This window comes from Enhydra lutris, unplaced genomic scaffold (genome assembly GCF_002288905.1).
Source record: "Enhydra lutris kenyoni isolate GAN:26980312 unplaced genomic scaffold, ASM228890v2 scaffoldscaffold12, whole genome shotgun sequence".
Taxonomy (NCBI): domain Eukaryota; kingdom Metazoa; phylum Chordata; class Mammalia; order Carnivora; family Mustelidae; genus Enhydra; species Enhydra lutris.
Window position 1 is genome coordinate 6,109,942 of NW_019154096.1, and position 27,518 is coordinate 6,137,459.

Genomic DNA, 27,518 nt, shown 5'->3' on the forward strand with positions numbered 1-27,518 from the left:
CCTTTTCCTTGCTGCCGCCCCTGCCCAACCCCCTTCAGGACCCTCCCCCAAGTCCTCCTTGGCCATCTCTCCTCCCAGCCGGCCAGGAATACACCTCAAAGATAGTTCAGTGATAAGCATAATAACAGTAATAAACACGTACTGAGCACCTACTCTGTGCCAAGTTCAAGTCTAATTCTATGAGGGGGTGAACCCTCTCGGTAACCAGCATAAACCACCTGAGGCTTGCGGTGCGATAAAGATGAACCATCCGCAGTCCGCCTGCGCACTGAGACCTAAGCGAGGCTCGCAGCCCACCTCTGGTGCGGACCGAACGCTGTCTGCAGGGGTCCTCCCACTCGGAGTCAGTGAGCACTGCTACCATTTTTAGGAAGCAAAATAGGAGCCTCTATTGGGGGCACCTGGGTGGCTCAGTCGGTTGAGCAACCGACTCTTGATCTCAGCTCAGGTGTTGATCTCAGGGTCATGGCTTGAGCCCCTCACGGGCTCCACGTTGGGCGTGGAGCCTACTTAAAAAAAAAAAAAAATAGGAACCCCTATTGCCACGAAAGGAACTTTTCTTAGACAATCTCTCTATTTCCCAAAAGGGGATGGCCCGGATCACTTCTGGATTAAGCTGAGCCTCCTCAAAACAGTCCACTCATCTGAACCCAACAAGCCGAGGAGCCCCGGCGGACCCCGAGGTGCCGCCCGCTGCCAGCACTGCGCTGAGTCAAGCGGAAGGGCTAAGGGCCGCCAGGGGAGGCGGCTGCCGGTTCTTCCACGAGGTCGGTCATTAATGTCCCCTCCGAGGAGGTGGCAGGCACAAAACCCCAGGGAGTGCCGCCGACGTGCGCCCAGCGCACAGACCCGGCGGAACCGGCCGGGGCTCTGGGCCACCCACGAGCGGCGCGGAGATCACACGGAAGAAAAGGCGGGTCCGGGGAAGCTCTCGGGCAAGAGAGGAAAGCTCCCGTCCCTGCCCCTCTGGCTCGGTCAGGACCGCCGCGCGCGCCGGAGCCCCCCTCCCGGGCGTGGCGACCCCGGGCCGCGCAGGTTCCCCGGGGCGCCGGCGGAGAGGGACTGCCCCACGAGGGTTGCCCCGCGTCCCCCCTTCCCGCTCTCCCTCCTCCTCCTCCCCTCCCTGCACTGGAGCCTCCGCTCCCGGCTACTCGCCCGCTCCCGGAGAAGGGGACCCGGTGCCCGGGAGTGGCGGCGGGGTAGGGGCAGGCGGCCCGCAGCCTACCGTCTTCTGCTTCTTGATCCCCGACATGCTGGCGGACTGGACGCTGCGCGGCGGACGAACGCTCGGAGCTCGACTCCCGGGAGCGGAGGTGCGGGAACTCTCAGCGCGGCGGCGGCTGCTGGGGCCCCACTCCCGGGAAGGGGGTATAAAAAGGCTCCCGCAGACACGTCGCACTTCCCTTGACCGGCCCCCTTCTCCCACTCCTCCCCCTGCCGCGCTCCTCTCCGCCCCGTCGGCTCCGCCAGCAGCACCCAGCCCAGGGGACCCGGCCGCCGCCTGGGCGGGTCCCGGCCCGGCCCCTTACTCGCCAGAGCGGCCGCGCCCCGGCCAGGCCGGGGTCGAGTTCGCCCTCCCCTCGCCCGCGCCCAGCCGGTGCCAGCGCGCCCCCGCCTCCCGCCCCACCCCGCGCCTCTTCCAGGAAGGATTCCCGCCCCCGGGACGTGCCTGTGGGCAGGGTCTTCGGGGGGCAACCGCGGCGAGGGTTCCGGTTACTGATCCTGCGTCTGCACCCGGCTGTGGGTCCCCGCGAAGCCACCTCGGCCTGCTAAGAAGCAACTGAGGCTTTCAGACTTTCCCCAAGTTATATTCTAAGTGAGGGGCCTCAAACCCAGGCTTTCTACACCAGCGTCATCACATGCGATGATAAAATAAGGGCCCGGGGCTTACCTGCGCTCCCAAGCCGGCATGGCTCTAAGGGGTTTGAATGCATTTGCTCCCTTGAGCTCAGGATAATGTCTGCCTGTCACAGGTGGGCCCGCTCAGGCCCAGCTGCAACTCACAAAGTCAAGTTAGCAAGGACAGCCCCAGAAAATGGCCATGGGTAGCCCAGCGACTTTTCTCAATCCACCTCCCGCCCCCAAGTATTTCTATAGTCCTTCTGTGGGTTCAGCAACTAAGACGGGCTCTTCGAGGTAAGAGCAAATAGGAGGCCCAACTCACTGATGGCCTAAATCCTAGGAAACCAAGGTTTTATCCGAAGAAGGCATGAGGCCACTCTCTTAACACAAAAGTCTGGGGGAAGCAGAGGTACAAGGGGAGGGAAGCTGTAATTAGTGACAAGCACTTTGAGGGCAGCTGCCAGGTCTCACGCCTCTTTGTACCTTAACTTCTTGAGTAATGCCACAAACAAATCAGTAAGGCCACACTTTCTGAAAAGGAGCCATTAAGACGCCCAGGGGCCACAAAGCTCCTGCAGCTGTGGTCCTTCTGTGACGGGGCTGGAGAAGTTATTTCTTCTGAGGAGGTCAAGGGTGGAACTTTGGTTTCAGACCTAACTGGACTTCTGGACCATGGACAGCTTGCCAGACAGACGCCTTCATGCCTTCTCCATGGCAAAGTGGGAAAGAAAATGGTCAGCAGTCGAAAACCAGAACCAAAACAAAACAAAACAAAAACCTTAAAAGGCAGCCTTACATGTTTGTACAGACTTGAAATGTCAGTATATGTATTTTCTTACCCATTTGGAGTAAGCGGCCACCACTCCCTTCAACTGTGAGCAAGTAGAGGGCACACACTGGATTTGAGTTTCTGTTCTGAACACAAACCCTTTGAATTCATGTGGTTTAAGCAGTAACATCCGTTCTTGTTTCATCGGAAAAATCCTCTTGTATCCATTCCAACCATATCTCGAACCCTGCCAGATGTAAGCAAAACGGTGAATTAAGTGTGGATGGGGAAAGAGCAATTGGTGTGATTGCTGTGTTTTTTCACAGGACCTCTAAAATAGTAGTGTTTCAGAAACAGAAGGAAGTGAAGGGCAAGTATCTAAGGGTTAGTTTCTGGAAAAGGAAGATGCGAATGTCTAGACCTAGGGGAGGTCTTGAGATCCTTTGCTGTCTAATCGCCCCATCTCCATATTTCACGGAGGGGCCATGTCGAACTGGTACCCGGAGGAGAGATGGAACGGGACCCTTGACCTTCGTCACCAGCTGAAGGCAGAGGTGAGCCTCCAGCCTGCGTCAGAGGCTCCCTCCATGCCCTGTGACCTAAATCACTCCACCTTTAGGTTGGCTAGTTCAAGATGCCACAAAAACTGCACACAGGACTACTTGTCTCGTTTTAGATTTAATTAATTCTCAAGTAGTACTTTGGAACAGTCATGCTTTACTACTTCTTTGGAAGCAGTTCTGGTGACATAGGCAGCCTTGCCTCCCCTCCCCTGGCTCCAGGCTGCGTCGTCAAAAACCCTTCCACAGCCCAGGCCATCCGTTCCGTTGTAATTCAGCATGGCAACTCACTCAAAAGCAAACTAATCATTCTTTTTTACTTTCACAGGTTTTTTTTTTCTTCTTTCAAAGGCAATGTCTTGAATTCTTTTCATCTCACTACCATCTTGGTCCTAGAAAAGGACATTCCTTCCTATGAGCAACCAGTAGCTTAATTTTTGGAGTCTGTGATTCCAGCCCATCAGAGCCGAAAGAAGGAAGAGGGAGGAAGTGTTAAAGTCTGTCCATTCATAAGGACACAATCTTCATAAATTTCTCAGTAATGCTCCCTCCAGGCCCTCGCTATAAAGTACCATGAGCTACACTGTACCAATTTGTAATCCTTACACTAATTTGCATGAAGGGCTTTTTTCTCTACTGCCTATTTACTTTTCTTCCTTCCAAAACTGGCTGGGTTTAATAATTAACTTAATGAGGTGGTGGTTACTACTTGGTTCTTTTATTGTTTAGAAAAGATGGAATCAGTGAGCTCCCAAAAATAAACAAAGGAAACACATAAAGAACACCAGTGTTGGTGCGAGCTTTATGCCATAGGTTCTCCAACACGTTTGAGGGGGGCTCATCACAGTTGAGGGGATCTAGCTTGGAAACAAGCTCCCCAGGATGGCCATTCCCAGAGAATGCAGCTACACTGCCCCCTAGTGGTCATAATGGAAAAAAGACCTTATTGTTGAAACCCCCTGATCCCCTTAACCAAAAATTAATTCAGGAGTCCCCTTAAGTCAAGAAGCCCTTAGAGAAAGTCGTCTAAAGGAGCCAAACACTCTTCCTAGGCATAGGTACTCCCAAGGGAAGCAAGATGTGATCCCTGTGTTCAAGAAACTCACAGTCAAGTGAGGGAGACAAACGGCGTCCCACCTCCATCCCAGTCATTTCAGTACAATCCATGGCTGGGCAGGTAAAAATCTAATCTAACCGTTAATCTTCAACGCACATCTGAAGGGTTCTACTGTGGTGTGGGTCTGCTGACAGGAGTTCCCAAAACCACTCTCATTAGGTATCTTCAACAATTTCCAGTTTGGGATTCTGTACGGCCCATTTAAAAATTCTGTGCCCTTAAGCGATGTGAGAGGAGATCCTTTCAAGATTTCTGTGTGCCCGTTCCATCCCTGTTCTGTCACCTATACCTGAGTCAACAGGACAATTTTATAGATGTTTATCTTTCCAAAGCATCCATTGTCCTCACAGAAAACACTACTCTTTTTTTCACTTGTATGCTTTTCATTTAAGTCACATGAAAGGCAACGACTTAACTTCACTCACAGTTACAACTGGCAGAAATAGGTTTGGGGCCACGTGCTACGGAGCTTAGTAAACAATTAGGTGGGGGGGGGTGGGAATGCAGGAGACTGTGGGCATCTCAGTGCATCCGACAATCAGAGAACATTCATTCGGCTGTGGGCATCTGTCATTCTCTTTTCTAGAAGAAATGGAGGGCATGGATTAAATAGGCCACTCAGTTAAAAGAAAGGATATTGTGGGAGCACAGAGGAGGGACATCCAGCTCAACTTTGGAAGACAGAGGTCAAATTTGGGGGGGGACAAAATACATGAGCTGAGACTTGAAAGAAGGCTAGGGTTTTGCCCACTCTCCCCTCTCCTCCCCAAAATGGGTGTGTGTGTAAATGTGAAAGTGGAAAGGCACAGAGCTGCACGAAATCACAGGGTATGTTCAGAAAATTGTAAATATCTGTATGGCTGAGTCCGGGACATAAAACAGAAGAAGGGGAGAAGGCTGTAGGAGGGGATGCGTGCCCCATGTGACTCCACAGCGATATGAATTCGCACGTTGTCTTCTTCATGCTCATCTGAGGGCATCAGCCAACGGGGCTGGCCTTCCAACTCTGCATTGGTCCATATGGGACACTTCTGTGTCCCGGGCTGAAAAGTCACTGTCCTGAGGGTCTCTGGTCTGGTAGGGGAGACGTACACAAATAATTCTAAGGAAACGTGATCCGTGCTGGAATAACGGCATATTCGAAGTAATAGGAAGAGGACCTCAAAGAAGGCAATGAGTGCTGGGCTAGGAATAGAATCTAGTGGGCAGTGATAGTTTAACTTGAGTTTCAAGGATAAGGCAGATAGAAGGGGAATCGGTCGCCAGGCTGACGTTCCTGCTACCCCAGCACTCCCTGGCCTGCTTCCTGAAGCACCCCAGCCTTCTGTAAAGACCCATGCAGGGCACAGCAAAGCTGCCGCTAGCTGGGGTGCACAGCAGCCAGGACCCTCCCGCCAGGAGCCTGCCCACAGAGGAAAAGGCCACACTCCCAGGCAAAAGGGAGGCTCTGCCACCATTTCTGGGGTGGAACCCGGTCCACAGTTTTGTTGACTCGTTGTGTTGATTTGAAGAGAAGAACATTTATGAGTACATGCTCACATTATGCAAAACAGAAACATTTAGGGGAGTTAGGGAAATTCACTCCAAAATTCAATAAACCGCAGTGAAAACAAGTTACGTTTGGTCACTGGCTGAGTTTCCAGCCTTCAACCTTTGTTATAAAAGATGCTCAGCAAGGAGGAAGGTAATGTAGTCCCTGGAGCTAAGAGGCTTTAAATCATTAGAACAGTTTCTAACTAAACTTACTTAACAATTAAGTAGTTAACAAAGTATGTCCCTTAAATTATTAGAAAAATGTCCAACTAAACTGATTGAAAATTTTTAAAGATTTTACACTTATTTATTTGAGAGAGAGAGAGGGCAAACATGAGAGGGGGTAGAGGGGGAAGCAGACTCCCTGCCCAGCAGGGAGCCCAATGTGGAGCCCAATCCTAGGACTCTGGGATCATGACCTGAGCTGAAAGCAGATGCTTAACAACTAAGCCACCCAGGCATCTTTACACTGAGTGAAATTTTAAAGCACATTTTAAAGAAAAGAAGGGAGAAGGAAGGAAGAAAAAAGAAAGAACAAAAAAGCAAAAAGAAATGGAAGTGATATTTGAGCTAAAATTAAGAAAATGTCACAAAAGATGACATATTCAGAGAAATTAGTCCTACTTTTAGAAATCTCTTTAATTGTAAAAAAAAAAAGAAAAAAGAAAGAAATCTCTTTAATTGTGAAAGGACAGAGTGTCCCATTCAGAAATAACTTACATTGAGTTATATGGTAAGTGCTCTTTTCCAATATAATGGAGAAATGTGGTGGTATAATAAATTAATATTATAATTACTAGAGGATATCAGAGATACCATAAATGAATGGTTAAATTGCAAATAATTGGAATATAATATGTTGAATATAATTTACTAGTGTGTCCTAAACCTTCTAAAAGGATTTTATACATTTCACATCATGTAAAGATAAGCAGTTAAAAAAAAATCAATATAATCTCTCTATCTCTTTTATCTAAAAAAATTTTTTTTAAGTTTATCTAATTTTTTTCTTTTTTCTTTTTTTTTTAGTAATCTCTATGCCCAGCATGGGGCCCAAACTCACGACCCAGAAATCAAGAGTCACCCACTCTTCTGACTAAGGCAGCCCGGCGCCTCTCCAGCTCTTTTAAATAAAGGTATTAAAATCCTAACTTAGAGACCTCAGGTTTCCTGAGAGTATCATAAGACAGTTTTTATGGGTACTGACATTTTCTGAAAAAGTGATAGCTCTCTCTGTATACTGCTATTTTTCAAAGGTCTTTTAGGTGCTGCTGTAAAGAATAAAATTAAAATTCATTTAAAATGTTACCAGATTCATTTCCTAATCTTTATATAATATTTTCAGTCATCAGATACTAACGGTACAAACAACTACCATCATAGGAGAAATCAGTCTTCTAAAGAAAAATGGGCAATGGTCCCATTATAATAAAAATCATCAATATTGGCCAAAATCGATATATGTATTGCCCTCACAAACTTATGCTTGAACCTCAAAATCCTTCTATTTTCAGAACACTGTCTTTTCTTAATTATACACTTCCCCACCCCCAGACACACACACACTTGTTTTTCTTTGGTTCACTTTTAGTTTCGAAAGCCAATTCTGTTCTAGAAAGGGTGGGGGTGTTCTTCTGAAGCCCTAACGGTTCTCCAACTTTATAACTAACTTTATAACATTATCACTCCCTAAGGAACCCCACACTTGACTAAATCAAAGTCGGGAGTGGGGGTGGGTCTCAGGCATGGGTAGTTTTAAAGGTTTCTCTGTAAGACCATCAGTGGTTTGGAAAGGAGAGGATGTGTCAAGATGACCTCTGTTAAATCGCAGAGTGCTCCCCCCCACACACATACACACAGTTTCTCATGCCAGACATTATCAAGCTTAGGACACAGAAACTACAGTTCTAGAAAGTTCCCAGGTGATGCCGGTGCTGCTGGCCCAGGGACCACAGTTCTGCGAATCTCTGCCTTAACAGAGGTCTCCCAACTTGCCTGCACATTTCAATTTGTTATAGGAAATTCAGAAAATAGGTAGAAAGAGAAGAAACAGGTGTGCTGGGAACACAAACTTGAGTAACACTGTTTAAAAACCACCCCACTACCAAGAATAAAATGTGTGGACAGGAAGGAAATTGAATTTGCCAGGAGTTCCCAGCTCTATTAAAATCTCACTGGAAGCCTTAACGGTGATGCCTTCGGCTGCCTGGGCTCCCTCCCTCCTTGTCAGTCTACAGATCTCTGGACTGGGGCTTCCCCAGAACATGCCACACCCTGGGCAAGATTCTACTTTGCCCCCAGGTAGGAAGCCACTAATCTAGCCTGCTGGTTCCCCCACCGCTCCATGACAAGATCCCCTGGGGTGCTTGTACAAACACCCAGTCCCAAATCGCACCCTCAGAAGGCCCCTGTGAGGTCACGTGTACTTCTAATTCTCATGGAGGGTTTCCTAATGAAGCCTCCGTCCTTTTTATCCTCCCAGATGCTTTGTTCATTCAGAGTCCTTTTTCCTTTCTTGAAGGGTTTTTGACTTTAAAACAAGGAAAAGAGGGGTGCCTGGGTGTCTCAGTGGGTTGGGCCTCTGCCTTTGGCTCAGGTCATGATCCCAGGGTCCTGGGATTGAGCCCCGCATTGGGCTCTCTGCTTAGATGGGAGCCTGCTTCCCTTCCTCTCTCTCTCTCTCTCTGACTACTTGTAATCTCTTTCTGTCAAATAAATAAATAAAATCTTAAAAAAAAATAAATAAAACAAGGAAAAGAATCTAGTTATATTTTCTGTGTTCGATCCTGAGTCCAAAATGGTCTTGACTGACTGGCAGAGGGCCAGAATGGGGAAATATTAGGTGTAAAAATCAGGTAAAACCTAAAATATTGTCCCACTGTATCATTTTTTTCTGACATTATTCACTGAATCATTAACGTCTTCTTCTGTTGGTCTGGGGTGCTCCCCCCAGGAGGCACGGTGTTAGCTGAGGTTTCCCCCACCAGGGAGGTCCGCGGAAAAGCAGCTCAATTACAAATTATAACTTGGAACTTTTTGCCCGTTTGTTCTTCCAGATGAACTAATGACTTATTTTATTAAGCCCCCTTTCCTGCCCCCTAAATTTGTACAGGGCTTCTCTTACACATTTAATTTGGGAAGAATGGATAGAACCATCAGGTGTCTTCTCTAGCACGTGGTATCTTTGTTCTGGTCTCTTGAATCTCATGCCCATAGACATACCTTCCCTTGGAATTAGATATGGAACTTCCCATCCTCCTCCCATCTATCATTCTTGTTTTGAAGGAATGCTAAGGATTATTATATTTAATTACTTTTAAAAACTTGGTTATTTACTTAATAAAACTACATTCCTTTTCTACCCCCTGACACACATAATGGAGACATGCTTTGAGAATCAGGGACCTCAAGAACGGAATCCAAGGCCAGTTGAGGGCTCCTTCTGGGAGGGCGGCTCAGGTGCTTCCAAGAGTGGTCAGCCTGGACAGGGCTCATACCCGCAAATGGCCTCTCGCCAGCTCTCTGAGCTACAGTGCAAGGTTGGGCCAGCTCCATGAAAGAGTTGTGCACTGGACACACCAGAAGGATCCTAGGCGTGGTGTCGGAAGACCTAGATTCACAGCTTTTTGTTGGTCTAGCAGTTCCCTTCTGCTGGGCAGGCAGGGGATGGAGGCCAAGCATAGTCCCAGAACAGCTCTAGAACCAACCTGAGTCTTCTGCCAGGACCCTCCTGCTGCAGCTTCACTGTTGGGAGGAGGCCTTTCCCTTTCCAGCGAGGAAGGTCAGGACGGTAAACAAGCATCTACTCTGTGTAGAGATGCTGACAGCCACATCTACTCCCACATGGAGGAGTCTCAATGACTAAAAGCCCCATGGCTTCAATTTCCTAGTATCTACCTCCAGCTTCCCAGAACCCCTGGCTCCCCCAGGCTCTTCTTGTGATCCTGGGGGTTACCCCAACACACTGGCTTACTTTGACTCAGATCATCTGACTCGGGTACTCTCTTCTGGGACCCAAATAGGCCTGACTTCTTTAAAACCCCCTTTCTGAACCGCTGTGGATGCTGCATGGCGGGCTATGAAATTTCCAGCGTGGTACCAAACACTGCTCAAGAAATCTACCTCACAGGGTTGAGTCAAGCATGATGATTCAGACTTGCCTTTATATTTAGGACAATTCGGGGTGTCAAAACTGATGAAACTTCTATGAGAACTTCCAGGCTTATTTCACAATGGCAGAGGCGATAGAAATGACTGGAATCCCATCCAAAAGGTGAAGATCTTCTGAAGTATGAAAAATTGGTGGCAGTTTCAGGTTATCATGCAAACAGCGACAGCCAACTGTAGCCCAATTATTTATGGCAGTTTATGTTAAACAGTACTTTCTTGTAGAGCATATTAAATCTATGCTCCCTTTAAGGTATGGATTTAATGACACTCTGTGTGAAATGTTTCTGCGCATTCTAACTTTGCTTCAATTCTGCTCATTTCATTTCATTACATTATTTTATTACAAATGGCATCTGTCTCTTCTGCTGATGCTCCGTGTGACACTGCGATAACTTGGATCCAATTATTTAATTAGGCTGCCAACGACATCACTAGTGACGACTTCTATAAAGTTTTCCTATTCTGCAAAAATAATGAGAATATGTCTCTGATGTATGACACAGATTTTGGTCTTTAGCCTTAAAAAAAAGAAAGGAACATATTTCCTTTATCAGGCAGGAACACTGGACACAGAGTTCTTGGTTCTGCATAGTATCTAAAATGTGTTCCTTTAGCACAAGAGTCCATGTTAATGGCTAAGTTCTTCTGATTTCTAGACATCATGGCCAGGAAAAAAAAAAAAAAAAGATCTGGCAAACAGGGAAATCATGTCCATTTAATCTGTAGCCATGACCTCTAAAGTTAATGTGGGACTGCTGTTGGATGAGCTCTACTTTGAGAAATGTGTGTTCAAGGTCCCCTTTCCTTTTTTTTTTTTTTTTAGGCAGCAGCTTTTTTTTTTTTTAAAGATTTTATTTATTTATTTGACAGAGAGAGAGAGATCACAAGTAGACAGAGAGGCAGGCAGAGAGAAAGGGGGAAGCAGGCTCCCTGCGGAGCAAAGCCTGATGTGGGGCTCGATCCCAGGACCCTGAGATCATGACCTGAGCCGAAGGCAGAGGTCTTAACCCACTGAGCCACCCAGGCGCCCCCAAGGTCCCCTTTCAGTTTCAAGTTTAGAATAGTCAGGGGGCTCGGCTAAGGGAAAGTCATGGATTGGCTCTCCCACCCGGCCACCCAGCCATCGATGGTGGAATAAAGAGTTCAAAGTATGACTTCAACTGAGGAATTCTTGGTTTCCCATAGGCAAAGGCATGGGGGCTCCTTTGGCACTTGCAAAATAACATTTCATCTGCTTTCTCACGCAAAGAAACCACAGAAATTTTCTAATTTACTAATGGAGTCTATGCCACATTTTACTTATTCTTCAGTTGTTTGGAACTTTGAATGGTTTTGAACAGAGAGAATGTTATATATTATGTCAAGGTTCCTCAGCTAGGTCTCTGATCACCAGCCCCCAAGAGAAAAATCTATTCAGTCAATAAAACACCTGAAATTTAATATGTATGCAATTATGCAGGGGAAGATAATATTTTTATACAATGCATAAACTCAGAAATCACTATTTTTTTCTTCAGGTGAATGCTGGGGTTTGGGGAGTGGATTAGTTAGAGAAGATTAGTGGATTAATTAGAGAAGGAGGAACAGTTATGAGGGATGCCTAGGTGGCTTAGTCAGTTAAGTGACTGCCTTCAGTTCGGGTCATAATCTCAGGGTCCTGGGATTGAGTCCCACATTGGGGGTGACGGGGGGGATACACTGCTCAGCGGGGAGTCTGCTTTTCCCCCTCCCTCCCACAGCTGGTATGCGCTCTCTCTCAAATAATAAATAAAATCTTTAAAAACAAAAAAGAAGTATCTGTGAGCTGCAACAAGTCTAAGAAACCTTTTGTGTATTTTGAAGGATTTCCAAGTCAGTGGCTCTTTATTTTAATTCCATGGCTCTGCTTTTTTTTTTTTTTAATCAAAAGTGTATCATGTGGCAAACAGACACACAAAAAGATGCCCAACATCATTTTTCATCAGGGCAATGCAAATTAAAATCACCGTGAGGTACCACCACACACCCGTCACAATGGCTAGAATCAAAAGACAAGAAACAAGTGTTGGCAAGGATGTGGAGAAAGGGGAGCCCTCTTGTACTGTTGGTGGGAATGCAAACTGTGCAGCCACTCTAAAAAGTTGTGTGGAGCGTCCTCAAAAAATTAAAAACAAAAATAGAGGGCGCCTGGGTGGCTCAGCTGGTTAAGCAACTGCCTTTGGCTCGGATCATGATCCCAGAGTCCCGGGATCGAGTCCCACATTGGGCTCCCTGTTCAGCAGGGAGTCTGCTTCTCCCTCGGACCCTCCCCCTCTCATGCTCTCTCTCTCTCTCTCTCAAATAAATAAATAAATAAAATCTTTTAAAAAAATTTAAAAAAAATAGAAATACTGTATGATCTGGTAATTCCACTCCTGGGCATTTACTGAAAGAAAACAAAAACACTAATCCAAAAAGCTCTAGGCACCACTGTGTTTATTGCAGTGTTATTTACAATAGCCAAGATATGGAAGTAGCTCAAGTGTCCACCATTAGATGAAGGGATAAAGAAGATGAGGAAAATATATATGTATGTATAGATAAACATCATCTGTCACATCTTCACATCTCCACATCTTCGTGTGTCCATATATATAAGGATATACACACATGGAATTTACTCAGCCTCAAAAAAAAAAATTTAAAAAGGAATGAAATCTCGCCATCTGTGACAACATGGATGGACCTAAAGGGTATAATCCTAAGTGGAATAAGCTGGACACAGAAAGACAAACACCATATGATTTCACTTAGATGTGGAATCTAAAAAACAAACAAAAGATAGATACAGGCCCGTGGATGCAGAGAACAAACTAACGGTCGCCAGAGAGGAAGGGGGTGGAGGGAGGGACAAAGTGGATGAAGGGGCGTGAGCAGTACAGGACTCCAGTTCCGGGGTGAGTCAGTCATGGGGATGAATGGCACAGCACGGGGAACACAGTCAATGCCACGGTAACAGTGGTGTATGGTGACAGACGGGAGCTGCGGCTGTGAGCACAACGTCAAGTGTAAAGTTGGTGAATCCTGATATTGAACACCTGACCCTGACGTAACACTGTCACTGATATTTTAATTTAAAAAAAAAAGTACATCATGGGGATAGAATGATGGGTGAAACAGATGAAGGGAATTAGGAGGCACAAACTTCTCTTTATAAAATAAATAAGTGAAGGGATGAAAAGGACAGCATACGGAAGTAGTCGATAATGTTGTAAATACTGTATGGTGACACCTACCATGGGGAGCATTTTGTAAGTAATTGTCAAATCACTGTTGTACACCTGAAACTAACATAATACTTAGGTCAGCTGTACTTCAATCAACATTTTTTTAAAAAGGAGGGAGAGAAAGTGTCATAATATAAAAGACAAACAAGAGCAAGTGCTGGCAAGGCAGTGGGGTCCCTGGAAACCTTACTCAAGCTGGTGTGACTGTAGAGGGATGCAGACGCTCTGGGGAACAGTCTGGCATTTCCTCAAATGGTCAGTACATTATTCAGCAATCCCTCTCCTAGGTACATACCCAAGAGAAATGAAATCAAGCATCCACACAAAAACTTGCACTGAAATGTGCACGGCAACATTACTCATAATAGCCAAGAAAGAGAAATAACCCAAACGTCCGTCAGCTGATGAGCGGATGGACTAAATGTGGTCAGTCCATATAATGGACTATTATTTGGCCATGAAAAAAAATGAACCACTGATACCTGTCACCACATGGATGAAATTTGAAAACATAATGCTAAGGGAAAGATGTGAATTATGAAAGGTTATAAAAGATTGTATGATTCCATCTTTCTTATTTATTTATTTATTTATTTGACAGAGAGAGAGAGGAAACACAAGCAGGGGGAGTGGGAGAGGGAGAAGCAGGCCTCCTGCCGTGCAGGGAGCCCGATGCCGGGCTCCATCCCAGGACCCTGGGATCATGACCTGAGCCAAAGGCAGACACTTAAGGACTGAGCCACTCAGGCGCCTGCATTGTCTTAAATGTCCAGAATAGACAAACCCATAGAGACAGAACGTGCATTAGTGGTTGCGGGGGGCTGGGGGACGAGGGGACTGGGAATGACTGCCAAGGCGCATACAGTTTCTTTGTGTGCCAGTGACTGTGTCCTGAAATTGCATAGTGGTGGGAATGTTTGCATGACTCTGTGATTATACTAATGACCTTTTTTTAAATGTTAACCTCAGTGAGGTGGTGTTGTTTTGTTTTCTTTTTCCAATGAGACATAATTGACATGTAACATTGTTCAACATGATTTGATATATGCATATATTACAAACAGATGTACTAATAACATTTCATTGTACATGTGATACTCTCTAAATTATATCTCAACAAAACTGTTATTAAAGGGGCACCTGGGTGGCTCAGTCAGATAAGTGTCTGCCTTTGGCTCAGGTCATGATCCCAGGGTCCTGGGATACAGTCCTGCATCAGGCTCCTTGCTCAATGGGGAGCCTGTTTCTCCCTCTGCCTGCCACACTCCCTGTTTGTGCTCTCTCTCTCTCTGTCAAAGAAGTAAATAAAATCTTTAAAGAAATTGTTACTAAAAAAATATGGATCTCTATATATTTATCATAGATCCAATAATCTCATTCCTAAAATTTTACCTAAGAGAAATTAAAACTTATGTTCACACAAAAACTTGTGCATGCATGTTTATAGCAACTTTAATCATAATCATCCAAAACTAAAAACAACTTGGATACCTTTCTAATGGCGAATGGATAAATTGGTGGATAGACAGACCATATTTTACCCCATACAATGGGACCGTACTCAGCACTAAAAAGGAAGAAACTGTTGACTCATACTACAACACACGAGAATGTCCAAAGCATTTTGCTAGCTGGAAAAAGCCAGATCCAAAAGGTCATATGTATTTCATGATTCCACTAACAAGACACTTTGTAAAAGAGAGAACCACACGGCTAGAAAACAGATCAGGGGTTGCCAGGAAGTGAGGTTGGAAGAAGGGTTTTGATCTCTAAAAGGCAGCGATGAGGGTTTGGAAGGTAATGGCACTGTCCAGACTATTCTGTACCTGACTGCGGAGGTAAATACCTACTATGCATTTGTCAAACCTATGGAACTCCAAACATACAACAGAAAGCACCTATAGAACTGTATACTACAAGGAGTGAATTTTACTGCATGTGAACTTAAAGAAAAGAAAAAAAGAGGCAGTGTGTGTGGCGAATGTAAAATGGAATATAGCTAGTGAAAAATGGGGTGCATGGGTGGCTCAGTCAGGGAAGCGTCTGCCTTTGGCTCAGGTCATGATCCCAGGGTCCTGGGATCGAGCCCCATGTCAGGTTCCTTGCTCAGCAGGGGGGTCTGCTTCTCCCTCTGCCCTTCATTGCACTCGTGCTCTCTCTCTCTCTCTCTCTGATAAAGAAATAAATAAATACATTCTTTAAAAAATGGTGAAAAACGAACATAAATATACTGTCCATGAATAACATGACTCTACTGAAGCAGGTAATGAACTAACCTAAGTTTTGTTAGAAGACGGTATTTGGACGGGCCGCTGAAAGGCTTAGACAGAAAGAACTGTACAGGAATGCTGCCCTCTTGGTAGTGGGGTGTTTCCCACAGGGATGAGAGTTAGCAATTCTGAGACAATTTCACATGTGTATTTTGTCTGAACAAAAAGGGAAATATGTTTCATGTAATGAGAACAAGTTCCTCGGTCACTGAAAAAAATCTAAAAATGAGGAAGAGAGGAAAGCTGGAATTGACCTGGTGGTGTCGGGCTGGAAACCGAGATACTGGTGTGAATTCATGGGTTTTTAATATACATACGTATTGGTAGATACAGAAACATAGATGTGTATGGGTAGACATGTTACATATAAACATGCTCATTATTTTCCAGCTCCGTCCCCCAAAAGAATCTAAAAACACACGTTACAGCAGCAGTGAGCACCCCAAATGCCCAGATCTCAGTTTCTAAATGCCTTTCTCCAATAAAAGGAACCTGCGTCCCATGGAGAACTGGTTGAGTCTAGGGCAGGAAGAGTACAAAATGAGGTGGGAGCAACTCAAGGCATCAGAAAGTAAGAAAATGCTAACAAACAAAAACAAAAACAAAGCCAGGAGAAGGAGGAGGAGAAGGAGGAGGAGTAAGAGGAGGAGGAGGGGAAGAAGGAGGAGGGTGAGGAGGAGGAGGAGGAGGGGAGGAAGAAGGAGAAAAAGAAAGGAAAAAGAATGACAGCTCATCAAAGAACCCAGAAGCACACCTGGAAGGACTCCCAACGGCCAATGCTGTGATACCAACATTATCTCTTCCATCCTGCAATGTTACTGCCCCGAGAGGTGCAAAGAGGGCTTTAACAAAATGAGATCCTCGTAAATCAATTGTTAAGTAATTTAAATGACATATTACATGTACTTTCTGTCCACACCCACTACTCATTTCTCACGTGGGTAGGTGAAATTCTCAACTTTTGGAACATGAGGTCCACCAAAGTGGGCATGTTTTTTGAACAAAACTGAAAATTAAATGCTAACACACTGAGCATGTATATACTTGCACCAGAGAAAAAGCACTTGTATCTAATAGGAGATGTGAAATTATTACATCTAGAATCCTAAAAAGCTATTCTAACAGGAAACACTTATTTTAACTCATGTGTCACATTACACGCCTGGCGGTGTTGTCTTAGGTAGTACACTCTCACCAGACAGACATTCTGAGAAATGATGGAGAGATGATGGTCTTTTGAAATAACACATTGTGTTCTTTATAGGTAAACTTAGTACAGACTTCTCCCTGCCTAAGAAGACATATCCTCAGCCTTAGTCCCAGTTACCCATTCTATTCCGTCATCTGCCTGGCCTCGGACCCCTCTCTTCGTATTAGAATTCTGCTCAGAGAAAGCATCAGCTTCACCCATCTGTGGTCCAATGACTGGATCCTTTTACAGATACAGATTCCCGGGGTGGTGCAACAGAGTGAGGCTGAGCGGTTCGATTAACTTGTTTTAGGCTTGATGCCTGGTTGGCTAACTCATGACAATGGAGCTAAGGCCCAGAGCACCTGACGCTATCCTAACTGCTTTAGATCTGTTCACTTCCTTAATCTTTGCAGCAAGAAGCTTGTAACATCGCTTTGCTCTGCTTGTAAATGAGACATAAAGAGGTTAAGTAGCTAAGTCAACAGCAGAGCCAGGAACCAACCCAGGGTGTGCCTGACCCGCCACGCTTCTAACAACCAGGCACACAGCACACCTGTGCCTGTGCATGAAATAGTTCCTTAAAAACTTATCAAAGAGAATAACGTGCCTTAAGCTTGGAGTGATTAGTGGAAAACTCATCCTGCATAAGTGAAAAGAGAAGCTTAAATGGTTGTGGAGACGATATCAATATTTTCTTATTTATTGCTTTAAGGTAAATGCTTTTCTGATTCTTTTCAAATGACCTCCAACGGCAAGAACTAGAGCCCGGCTCCTGAGAGATGCTTCCAGATGAGGCACTGCCAGGGAAGGGGAGTTCGTGTTTACTAGCTTCGTTCACACGTGCTCCTCTGGTGAACTTTAGACACAGTTTCTCTCCTGTAGGTTTAACAAATCCTTGAGGTGTGTTAGGTCAATAATGTCAGTTTGCTTAGCAAACCCTTCACTGGAGACAGTGTTTCTGCACTTCCAGTGTGTGCTCTCCCCAGGCTGAATAATCAGACATTTCCTATCAGTTGAGTGCAAAGGAAGGATCTTGACTTCTTTAACAAAAAACAAAAACAAAAAAACAAAGAGGGGCGCCTGGGTGGCTCAGTCATTAAGCCTCTGCCTTCAGCTCAGGTCATGATCCCAGGGTCCTGGGATCAAGCCCTGCATCAGGCTCCCTGCTCAGCGGGATGCCTGCTTCCTCTTCTCTCTCTCTGCCTGCCTCTCTGCCTAATTGTGATGTCTTTCTCTCTCTCTCTGTCAAATAAATAAATAAAATCTAAAAAAAAAAAAAGACACAAACAAAACACAAAAAACTGGCCTCAAAGCATATGGGTGACCAGCTTTCTTTCCTTGCTAGGTTCCAGGACATAGGGAATGGACTGAATATTATTTTAAAATCCTAAATAAGGGACGCCTGGGTGGCTCAGTCGATTAATTGCCTGCCTTTGGCTCAGGTCATGATCTCAGGGTCCTGGGATCGAGCCCCGCATTGGGCTCTTTACTCAGTGGGGAGCCAGCTGGTAAAAGCTCAATAAACAGGAATCCCTTTTAGTCCTTCCATTGCCTGTGGTGGAGGGTGGTGATCTGATCACCTACTTTTACTTATCATAAAAGAGACTTAAAATCCCCCAGAACTTTCCGGCTGAACCTGGAGGGAGGGCTGATGACGTTCGGATTGCTGACCGTGTGTTTGACTTAACCTCCTTGGGTCAGAAGGTTGGCAACGTGGTCTGGGCTGTGCCTTGAGACAGAAGCAAGGCTGAGAACAATCTTTCATCTTTTCCTTTTTTCTTTCCTTCCTTCCTTTCTTTTTCCTTATCATTCCATTGAAATGTAACTCATGTACCATAAAATGCATCTGTTTTAAGTACACAATTCAGCGGGAGTTAGTATATTCACAAAGTTGTACTGTACACCCATCACCAAAACCAGATTTAGATTATTTCTATTAACCTCCCAAAGAAACTCCACGCTCTTTGGCCATCACTCCACAATTCCCCGGTCTTCAGCCACTGGAAACCACTAACCTACTTTCTATCTTTCTACATGTGCCGATTCTGGGTATTTCCTAGACAATATGTGAACTTTTGTGTCTGACTTCTTTCATTTTTTAGCATATTTCTAGGTTCACCCGCTTAGTAGCATTCATGAACACTTCATTTTTTTATGACTGACAATATCCCATTGTACGGAAATCCCACATTTTCTTTATCTGTTATTAATGGACATTTGGGTAGTTTCCACCTTTCAGCTGTTGCAAATAGTGCCGCTGTGCACATTCACGGGCAAGTTTTTGTATGGACGTGTTTCCGTTTCCTTCGGGTACGGATCTAGGAGCAGGACTGCGGGGTCTCGCGCTAACTCTGCATTTAACGATTTGAGGAAGTGCCAGCCTCTTTCTGAAGTCAGCACTGTTTTACCCGCCTGCTGGTGGTGCAGGAGTTCTAATTTCTCCACACTCTCACCAACACTTGTTACTGACCATCTTATTTTATCAGAGCTGGCCCAGCGCACGCGAAGCAGGATCGCACTGTGGTTTGGCTGTGCATTTCCCTGAAGGCCGACGGCGATGGCCACCTCTTCATGTGCTTACTGGCCATCTGTGTATCTTCTCTGGAGAGCTTCCTAGCCATCACTTGTGTTTTACCTGCTTCTGCTTCAACCTCTCTCGGGAAAAGGTACTGCAAAATGACACTTCCGTCATGGGCTTTGCTCATCTTTTTTTTTTTTTTTAAGATTTTATTTATTTATTTGACAGAGAGAGAGAACACAAGTAGGCAGAGCAGCAGGCAGAGAGAGAGGGGGAAGCAGGCTTCCTGCTGAGCAGAGAGCCCAATGTGCGACTTGATCCCAGGACCCTGAGATCATAACCTGAGCTGAAGGCAGAGGCTTAACCCACTGAGCCACCCAGATGCCCCTGGCTTTGCTCATCTTACTACAATCCACGAGCTCCAGAAAATCACGAAAACAGATTCACAAAGCACCTGAGTCACCTGGTGATTACTAGCATCATCGGAATATTGATTTTAATAGAGCACAGGATTTCAAAAAAAGACTCAAAGGGTTCAAAGTCATTGGCAGATGGGCCTCTCTTAGGTCTCATAGACTTAATTTATCCACAGGCTCTGTTTTAACCTTAAAGGCATTATTCCTGGAACTATGGCTTAGGTCCAGCCACAGAAAGTCAGAGGAAGCATTCAGAATAGAAAGAACGGGGCACCTGAGGCTCAGTCGGCTAAACGTCTGCCTTTGGTTTAGGTCATCATCTCAGGGTCCTGGGATGGAGCCCCCCGTCAGCATTGGCATTGGGCTCCCTGCTCAGTGGGAAGCCTACTTCTTCCTCTCCTTCCACCCTCCCCCTGCTTGTGCTCTCTCTCAAATAAATAAATAAATACATAAATAAAAGAATAGGAGAATTATTGGAGAGAATTTCCCCAATATGGCAAAGGGAACAAGCATCAAAATCCAGGAGGTGCAGAGAACCCCCCTCAAAATCAACAAGAATAGGTCCACACCTGTCACCTAATAGTAAAATTTACAAGTCTTAGTGACAAAGAGAAAATCCTGAAAGCAGTCCAGGAAAAGAAGTCTGTAACATACAATGGTAAAAACATTAGATTGGTAGCAGACTTATCCACAGAGACCTGGCAGGCCAGAAAGAGCTGGCATGATATATTCAGAGCACTAAATGAGAAAAACATGCAGCCAAGAATACTATATCCAGCTAGGCTATCATTGAAAATAGAAGGAGAGATAAAAAGCTTCCAGGACAAACAAAAACTGAAAGAATTTGCAAACCCAAACCAGCTCTACAGGAAATATTGAAAGGAGTCCTCTAGGCAAAGAGAGAGCCTAAAGTAGTAGATCAGAAAGGAAGAGAGACAACATACAGTAACAGTCAACTTACAGGCAATACAATGGCACTAAATTCATATCTCTCAATAGTTACCCTGAATGTTAATGGGCTAAATGCCCCAATCAAAAGACACAGGGTATCAGAATGGATAAAAAAAACAAAAACCCATCTATATGTTGCGTACAAGAAACTCATTTGAGACCCGAAGACACCTCCAGATTTAAAGTGAGGGGGTGGAAAACAATGTACCATGCTAATGGACATCAGAAGAAAGCAGGGGTGGCAATCCTTATATCAGATCAATTAGATTTTAAGCCAAAGACTATAATAAGAGATGAGGAAGGACACTATATCATACTCAAAGGGTCTGTCCAACAAGAAGATCTAACAATTTTAAATACCTATGCCCCTAATGTGGGAGCAGCCAACTATATAAACCAATTAATAACAAAATCAAAGAAACACATCAACAATAATACAATAATAGTAGGGGACTTTAACACTCCCCTCACTGAAATGGACAGATCATCCAAGCAAAAGATCAACAAGGAAATAAAGGCCTTAAATGACACACTGGACCAGATGGACATCACAGATCTATTCAGAACATTTCATCCCAAAGCAACAGAATACACATTCTTCTCTAGTGCACATGGAACATTCTCCAGAATAGATCACATCCTGGGTCCTAAATCAGGTCTCAACTGGTATCAAAAGATTGGGATCATTCCCTGCATATTTTCAGACCACAATGCTCTGAAGCTAGAACTCAATCACAAGAGGAAATTTGGAAAGACCCCAAATACCTGGAGACTAAACAGCATCCTTCTAAAGAATGAATGGGTCAACCAGGAAATTAAAGAAGAATTGAAAAAATTCATGGAAACAAATGATAATGAAAACACAACAGTTCAAAATCTGTGGGACAAAACAAAGGCAGTCCTGAGAGGAAAATATATAGTAGTACAAGCCTTTCTCAAGAAATAAGAAAGGTCTCAAGTACACAACCTAACTCTACACCTAAAGGAGCTGGAGAAAGAACAAGAAAGAAGCCCTAAACCCAGCAGGAGAAGAGAAATCGTAAAGATCAGAGCAGAAATCAATGAAATAGACACACACAAAAAAAACAATAGAACAAATCAACGAAACTAGGAGCTGGTTCTTTGAAAGAATTAATAAGATTGATAAACCCCCTGGCCAGACTTATCAAAAAGAAAAGAGAAAGGACCCAAATAAATAAAATCATGAATGAAAGAGGAGAGATCACAACTAACACCAAAGAAATACAGACAATTATAAGAACATACTATGAGCAACTCTATGGCAACAAATTTGACAATCTGGAAGAAATGGATGCATTCTTAGATACATATAAACTACCACAACTGAACCAGGAAGAAATAGAAAACCTGAACAGATAACAAGTAAGGAGATTGAAACAGTCATCAAAAATCTCCAAACAAACAAAAGCCCAGGGCAAGATGGCTTCCCAGGGGAATTCTACCAAACATTTAAAGAAGAACTAATTCCTATTCTCCTGAAACTGTTCCAAAAAATAGAAATGGAAGGAAAACTTCCAAACTCATTTTATGAGGCCAGCATCACCTTGATCCCAAAACCAGACAAGGATCCCATCAAAAAAGAGAACTACAGACCAATATCCTTGATGAACACAGATGTGAAAATTCTCACTAAAATACTAGCCAATAGGATCCAACAGTACATTACAAGGATTATTCACCATGACCAAGTGGGATTTATTCCAGGGCTGCAAGGTTGGTTCAACATCCACAAATCAATCAATGTGATACAATACATTAATAAAAGAAAGAACAAGAACCATATGATACTCCCAATAGATGCTGAAAAAGCATTTGACAAAGTAGAGCATCCCTTCCTGATCAAAACTCTTCAAAGTGTAGGGATAGAGGGCACATACCTCAATATTATCAAAGCCATCTATGAAAAAAACCCACCGCAAATATCATTCTCAATGGAGAAAAACTGAAAGCTTTTCCGCTAAGGTCAGGAACACGGCAGGGATGTCCATTATCACCACTGCTATTCAACATAGCACTAGAAGTCCTAGCCTCAGCAATCAGACAACAAAAGGAAATTAAAGGCATCCAAATCGGCAAAGAAGAAGTCAAACTATCACTCTTCGCAGATGATATGATACTATATGTGGAAAACCCAAAAGACTCCACTCCAAAACTGCTAGAACTTGTACAGGAATTCAGTAAAGCATCAGGATATAAAATCAATGCACAGAAATCAGTTGCATTTCTCTACACCAACAAGAAGACAGAAGAAAGAGAAATTAAGGAGTCCATCCCATTTATAATTGCACCCAAAACTATTAAGATACCTAAGGAATAAACCTAACCAAAGAGGCTAAGAATCTATACTCAGAAAACTATAAAGTACTCATGAAAGAAATTGAGGAAGACACAAAGAAATGGAAAAATGTTCCATGCTCCTGGATTGGAAGAATAAATATTGTGAAAATGTCTATGCTACCTAAAGCAATCTACACATTTAATGCAATTCCTATCAAAATACAATCCATTTTTTTCAAAGAAATGGAACAAATAATCCTAAAAATTTATATGGAACCAGAAAAGACCTCGAATAGCCAAAGGAATATTGAAAAAGAAAGCCAAAGTTGGTGGCATCACAATTCCGGACTTCAAGCTCTATTACAAAGCTGTCATCATCAAGACAGCATGGTACTGGCACAAAAACAGACACATAGATCAAAGGAACAGAATAGAGAGCCCAGAAATAGACCCTCAACTCTATGGTCAACTAATCTTCGACAAAGCAGGAAAGAATGTCCAATGGAAAAAAGACAGCCTCTTCAAAAAATGGTGTTGGGAAAATTGGACAGCCACATGCAGAAAAATGAAATTGAACCATTTCCTTACACCACACACAAAAATAGACTCAAAATGGATGAAGGACCTCAATGTGAGAAAGGAATCCGTCAAAATCCTTGAGGAGAACACAGGCAGCAACCTCTTCGACCTCAGCCACAGCAACTTCTTCCTAGGAACATCGCCAAAGGCAAGGGAAGCAAAGGCAAAAATGAACTATTGGGATTTCATCAAGATCAAAAGCTTTTGCACAGCAAAGGAAACAGTTAACAAAACCAAAAGACAACTGACAGAATGGGAGAAGATATTTGCAAATGACATATCGGATAAAGGGCTAGTGTCCAAAATCTATAAAGAACTTAGCAAACTCAACACCCAAAGAACAAATAATCCAATCAAGAAATGGGCAGAAGACATGAACAGACATTTCTGCAAAGAAGACATCCAGATGGCCAACAGACACATGAAAAAGTGCTCCACATCACTCGGCATCAGGGAAATACAAATCAAAACCACAATGAGATACCACCTCACAGCATTCAGAATGGCTAAAATTAACAAGTCAGGAAATGACAAATGCTGGTGAGGATGTGGAGAAAGGCGAACCCTCCTACACTGTTGGTGGGAATGCAAGCTGGTGCAACCACTCTGGAAAACAGAGGTTTCCTCAAAATGTTGAAAATAGAACTACCCTATGACCCAGCAATTGCACTACTGGGTATTTACCCTAAAGATACAAACGTAGTGATCTGAAGGGGCACGTGCACCTGAATGTTTATAGCAGCAATGTCTACAATAGCCAAACTATGGAAAGAACCTAGATGTCCATCAACAGATGAATGGATAAAGAAGATGTGGTATATATACGCAATGGAATACTATGCAGCCATCAAAAGAAATGAAATCTTGCCATTTGTGACGATGTGGATGGAACTAGAGGGTATCATGCTTAGCGAAATAAGTCAATCGGAGAAAGACAAATATCATATGATCTCCCTGATATGAGGAAGTGGAGATGCAACATGGGGGGGTTAAGGGGGTAGGAGAAGAATAAATGAAATAAGATGGGATTGGGAGGGAGACAAACCATAAGTGACTCTTAATCTCACAAAACAAACAGAAGGTTGCTGCGGGGAGGAGGTTTGGGAGAGGGGGGTGGGGTTATGGACATTGGGGAGGGTATGTGCTATGGTGAGTGCTGTGAAGTGTGTAAACCTGGCGATTCACAGACCTGTACCCCTGGGGATAAAAATATATTATATGTTTATTTTAATCAATCAATCAATCAATCCATCAATAAAAAGATTCTCTCTCTCCATCTTCCTCTGCCCTTCTCCCCTCCTCCCACCCACCCCCATACCCTCTCATGCTCTGTCTCCGTGCTCTCTATTTAAAAAAAAAAAAAAAAGTGAAAGTCCCAGGAAATCCTTTAGTATTGTGTAAGCCCAGCTGGTCAGCCCAGAGCCACTGTCATTCTCTTTGTTACATGACAGAGTTATAAATGAGGAGGCAATAATATTTAGGCATTGCTGGCAGCATGGGTTTGAATCCTAGCCCTGACGCTTCCTTATTGGCTTGCAAATTCTGGCATGCTACATTACGCCCATGAGCCTCCCAGAAGCTCAGATGAGATACGGTGAGGTCATATTTAATGTGGTTTAAGTTCTACCACGTAAGAGAGGCTACAATTCATCTACAGGCAACAGTAACCTGGAAAATCCTTCAGATACAAAACCAAGTATGGTTCCGACTCTTGGTTTAGTGTGGTCAGTGTGAAAATACTTTTACCAGATTCCCTCACTCTTCATTACTATGCTCAACAAATTCCTTACTTTCTTCTGTCAATACTCTCTTACCTGCCACCAGGAAAAAGTGGTTTCACTTTTTGGATCAAACCCTTATAGTCATTCACACCATCCTTCCGAAGTTCTCAGCTGACCAGCGGTGCTGGTCTCAGGCACAATCACGTACCCTCCCGGGGGCACGCTCCTCCAGCCACTAGCAGGGACGTTCCCGCGTTACTTGAATTCTTTCTCTTTTTGCGAAGGACACACGATAGAATTCTTGCACGTTAAAGATGTGTATGATGTGACTCTACTGTTACGTATCTACAGACGGTCCTCGATGTGCAGTGGTTCAACTTTTTCACCTTTATAAGGGTGTGAAAGTGACATGCTTCAGTAGAGACTATACTTGGAATTTTGAGTTTGGACCTTCTCTGGGGCTAGCAAGGTGCAGTGCGGTCCTCTCCGGAACGCCAGGCAGCAGCCTCTAGGCAGCGCCCCCAACATGAGGGTCAGCAACCTGCACACTTCCCACCACTCTGCACCCCCCTCCCCACTTGTCCTGTTTGTCACCTCGGCAGAGGGATCAGTAGATCATGTGGGAGAGTCAGCACTTTACTGTAAAATAGGATTTGTGTCAAGTAATTTTGCCCAAGTGTGTAGATTAATGCAAGTGTTCTGAGCACATTTAAGGTGGGCTGAACTAAGCTATCAGGTCCTGTGGGTTGGGGGTATTAAATGCATTTTTGATTTACAGTATTTTCAATTCACAATGGGTTTATCACAATGTAACCCCACAGTAAGTAGAGGAAAATCTAAATTAGTTAGCAAAGGACTGAATAACCCCCCAGGAGAAAGACCCTCAGGGTTGTCCAAGAAGGGCTCAAACCCCACCAAATCTTTTTGTGATTGAGGTGATTGGCAGCCCCTAGGTTTCCCCTCCTGAGACAGAAGGAGTGTGACACAAGCTCCCTTGAGTTCAATCTGGTTGAATCTGAGATTTCAGGGTCTACTCTGGGGAGTAGCATGGTTCCAGAACTTGAGACTGGTAAGAACCTAAGGCAAGAATATAACAGCCCTCCCCTTATCTCCTCGCAGGAGTTGGTAGGAATAGAGTGTGAGGACAGAGGTACCATCTGCCAGGAAAGTTAAGGCATTCCAGAATTTACCTGGCAGTATAGTGTGGTACTGTGCCAATGTCATGGCTTTAGAATTTTTAAAAATTCTTATTTTTATTTATCCTCTGAGGAACCCTCCAGTGATACATTTCAATAAAAGGCAAAAACATCCTGTCAGATAAAGGGGAAAGTCCTTGTTGGTGAGGTAGCAAAAGACTATAATAACTTACAAGCCCATTGATAGAGGAGTGGTGAAAAAGGCATGGTATCGTCTTGGTAGCTCTTTCTGCCTGTGGGTCCTGTCCTCATGCTTTAATAAAAACAGCTTTCTGCATCCAAAAAAAAATTTTTTTTTTGGTATAGTCTTATACTAGAATACTGGGCACTCATTGAAAAGAACCAGGTGAAGTTATCTGTTCTAATATGGCACTGTCTCTGAGACACATTAATAAGTTAAAACACACACCCACACACAAATCCCTGGGTGCCTGGGTGGTGCAGTCGTTTGGGCGTCTGCCTTCAGCTCAGCTCACAATCTCAGGATCCTGAGATTAATCCTGGGATTAAGCTTCTCCCTCTGCCCCTCCCCCAACTTGTGCTCTCTGCTCTCCCTCAAATAGATAAATAAAATCTTTAAAAAATGAAAATTAGGGGCGCCTGGGTGACACAGTGGGTTAAAGCCTCTGCCTTCGGCTCAGGTCATGATCCCAGAGTCCTGGGATCGAGCCCTACATCAGGCTCTCTGCTCTGCAGGGAGCTTGCTTCCCTCTCTCTTTGCCTGTCTCTCTGCCTACTTGTGATCTCTGTCAAATAAATAAATAAAATATTTAAAAATAAACAATTAAAATTTAAAAATTAAAAAACCTAAGGAGCAGAACAGGTGTATTTACCAGCTGTGTAAAAAGGCAAAGGGGAGCTATGGAGACAAATACACATAGGTCAGCTTACTTTTGTATTGCAGATCTCTGGAAAAATAAATAGAAAGCTATTAGCTGTGGTGGCTTCTGTACAGGAATATCAGGGGTAGAAGAAAGGCTTACTTTTCATGGGATATTCCTTTATACTGTTTGAATTTTTTTTATATATCCTTTTATTACATTTTTTAAAAATAAGAATATGGACTCCCAATCATTAGGAAACTAAAAAAAAATCTGCATCTCACCTGTATCAAAGCAGGGTAGTAACAGGACTCCTATGG

The 27,518-nt window shown here is 44.1% G+C and overlaps 1 protein-coding gene across 1 annotated transcript in view; it reads right to left on the minus strand.

The window, feature by feature from the left end:
- Positions 1–27,518, minus strand: part of LOC111144951 (3'-phosphoadenosine 5'-phosphosulfate synthase 2) — a 100,531-nt gene that overhangs the window by 65,860 nt on the left and 7,153 nt on the right. Inside the window, 1 exon segment of the mRNA XM_022499572.1 lies at positions 2,682–2,858. Within this exon segment, the coding sequence (XP_022355280.1) occupies positions 2,682–2,858 (177 nt within the window).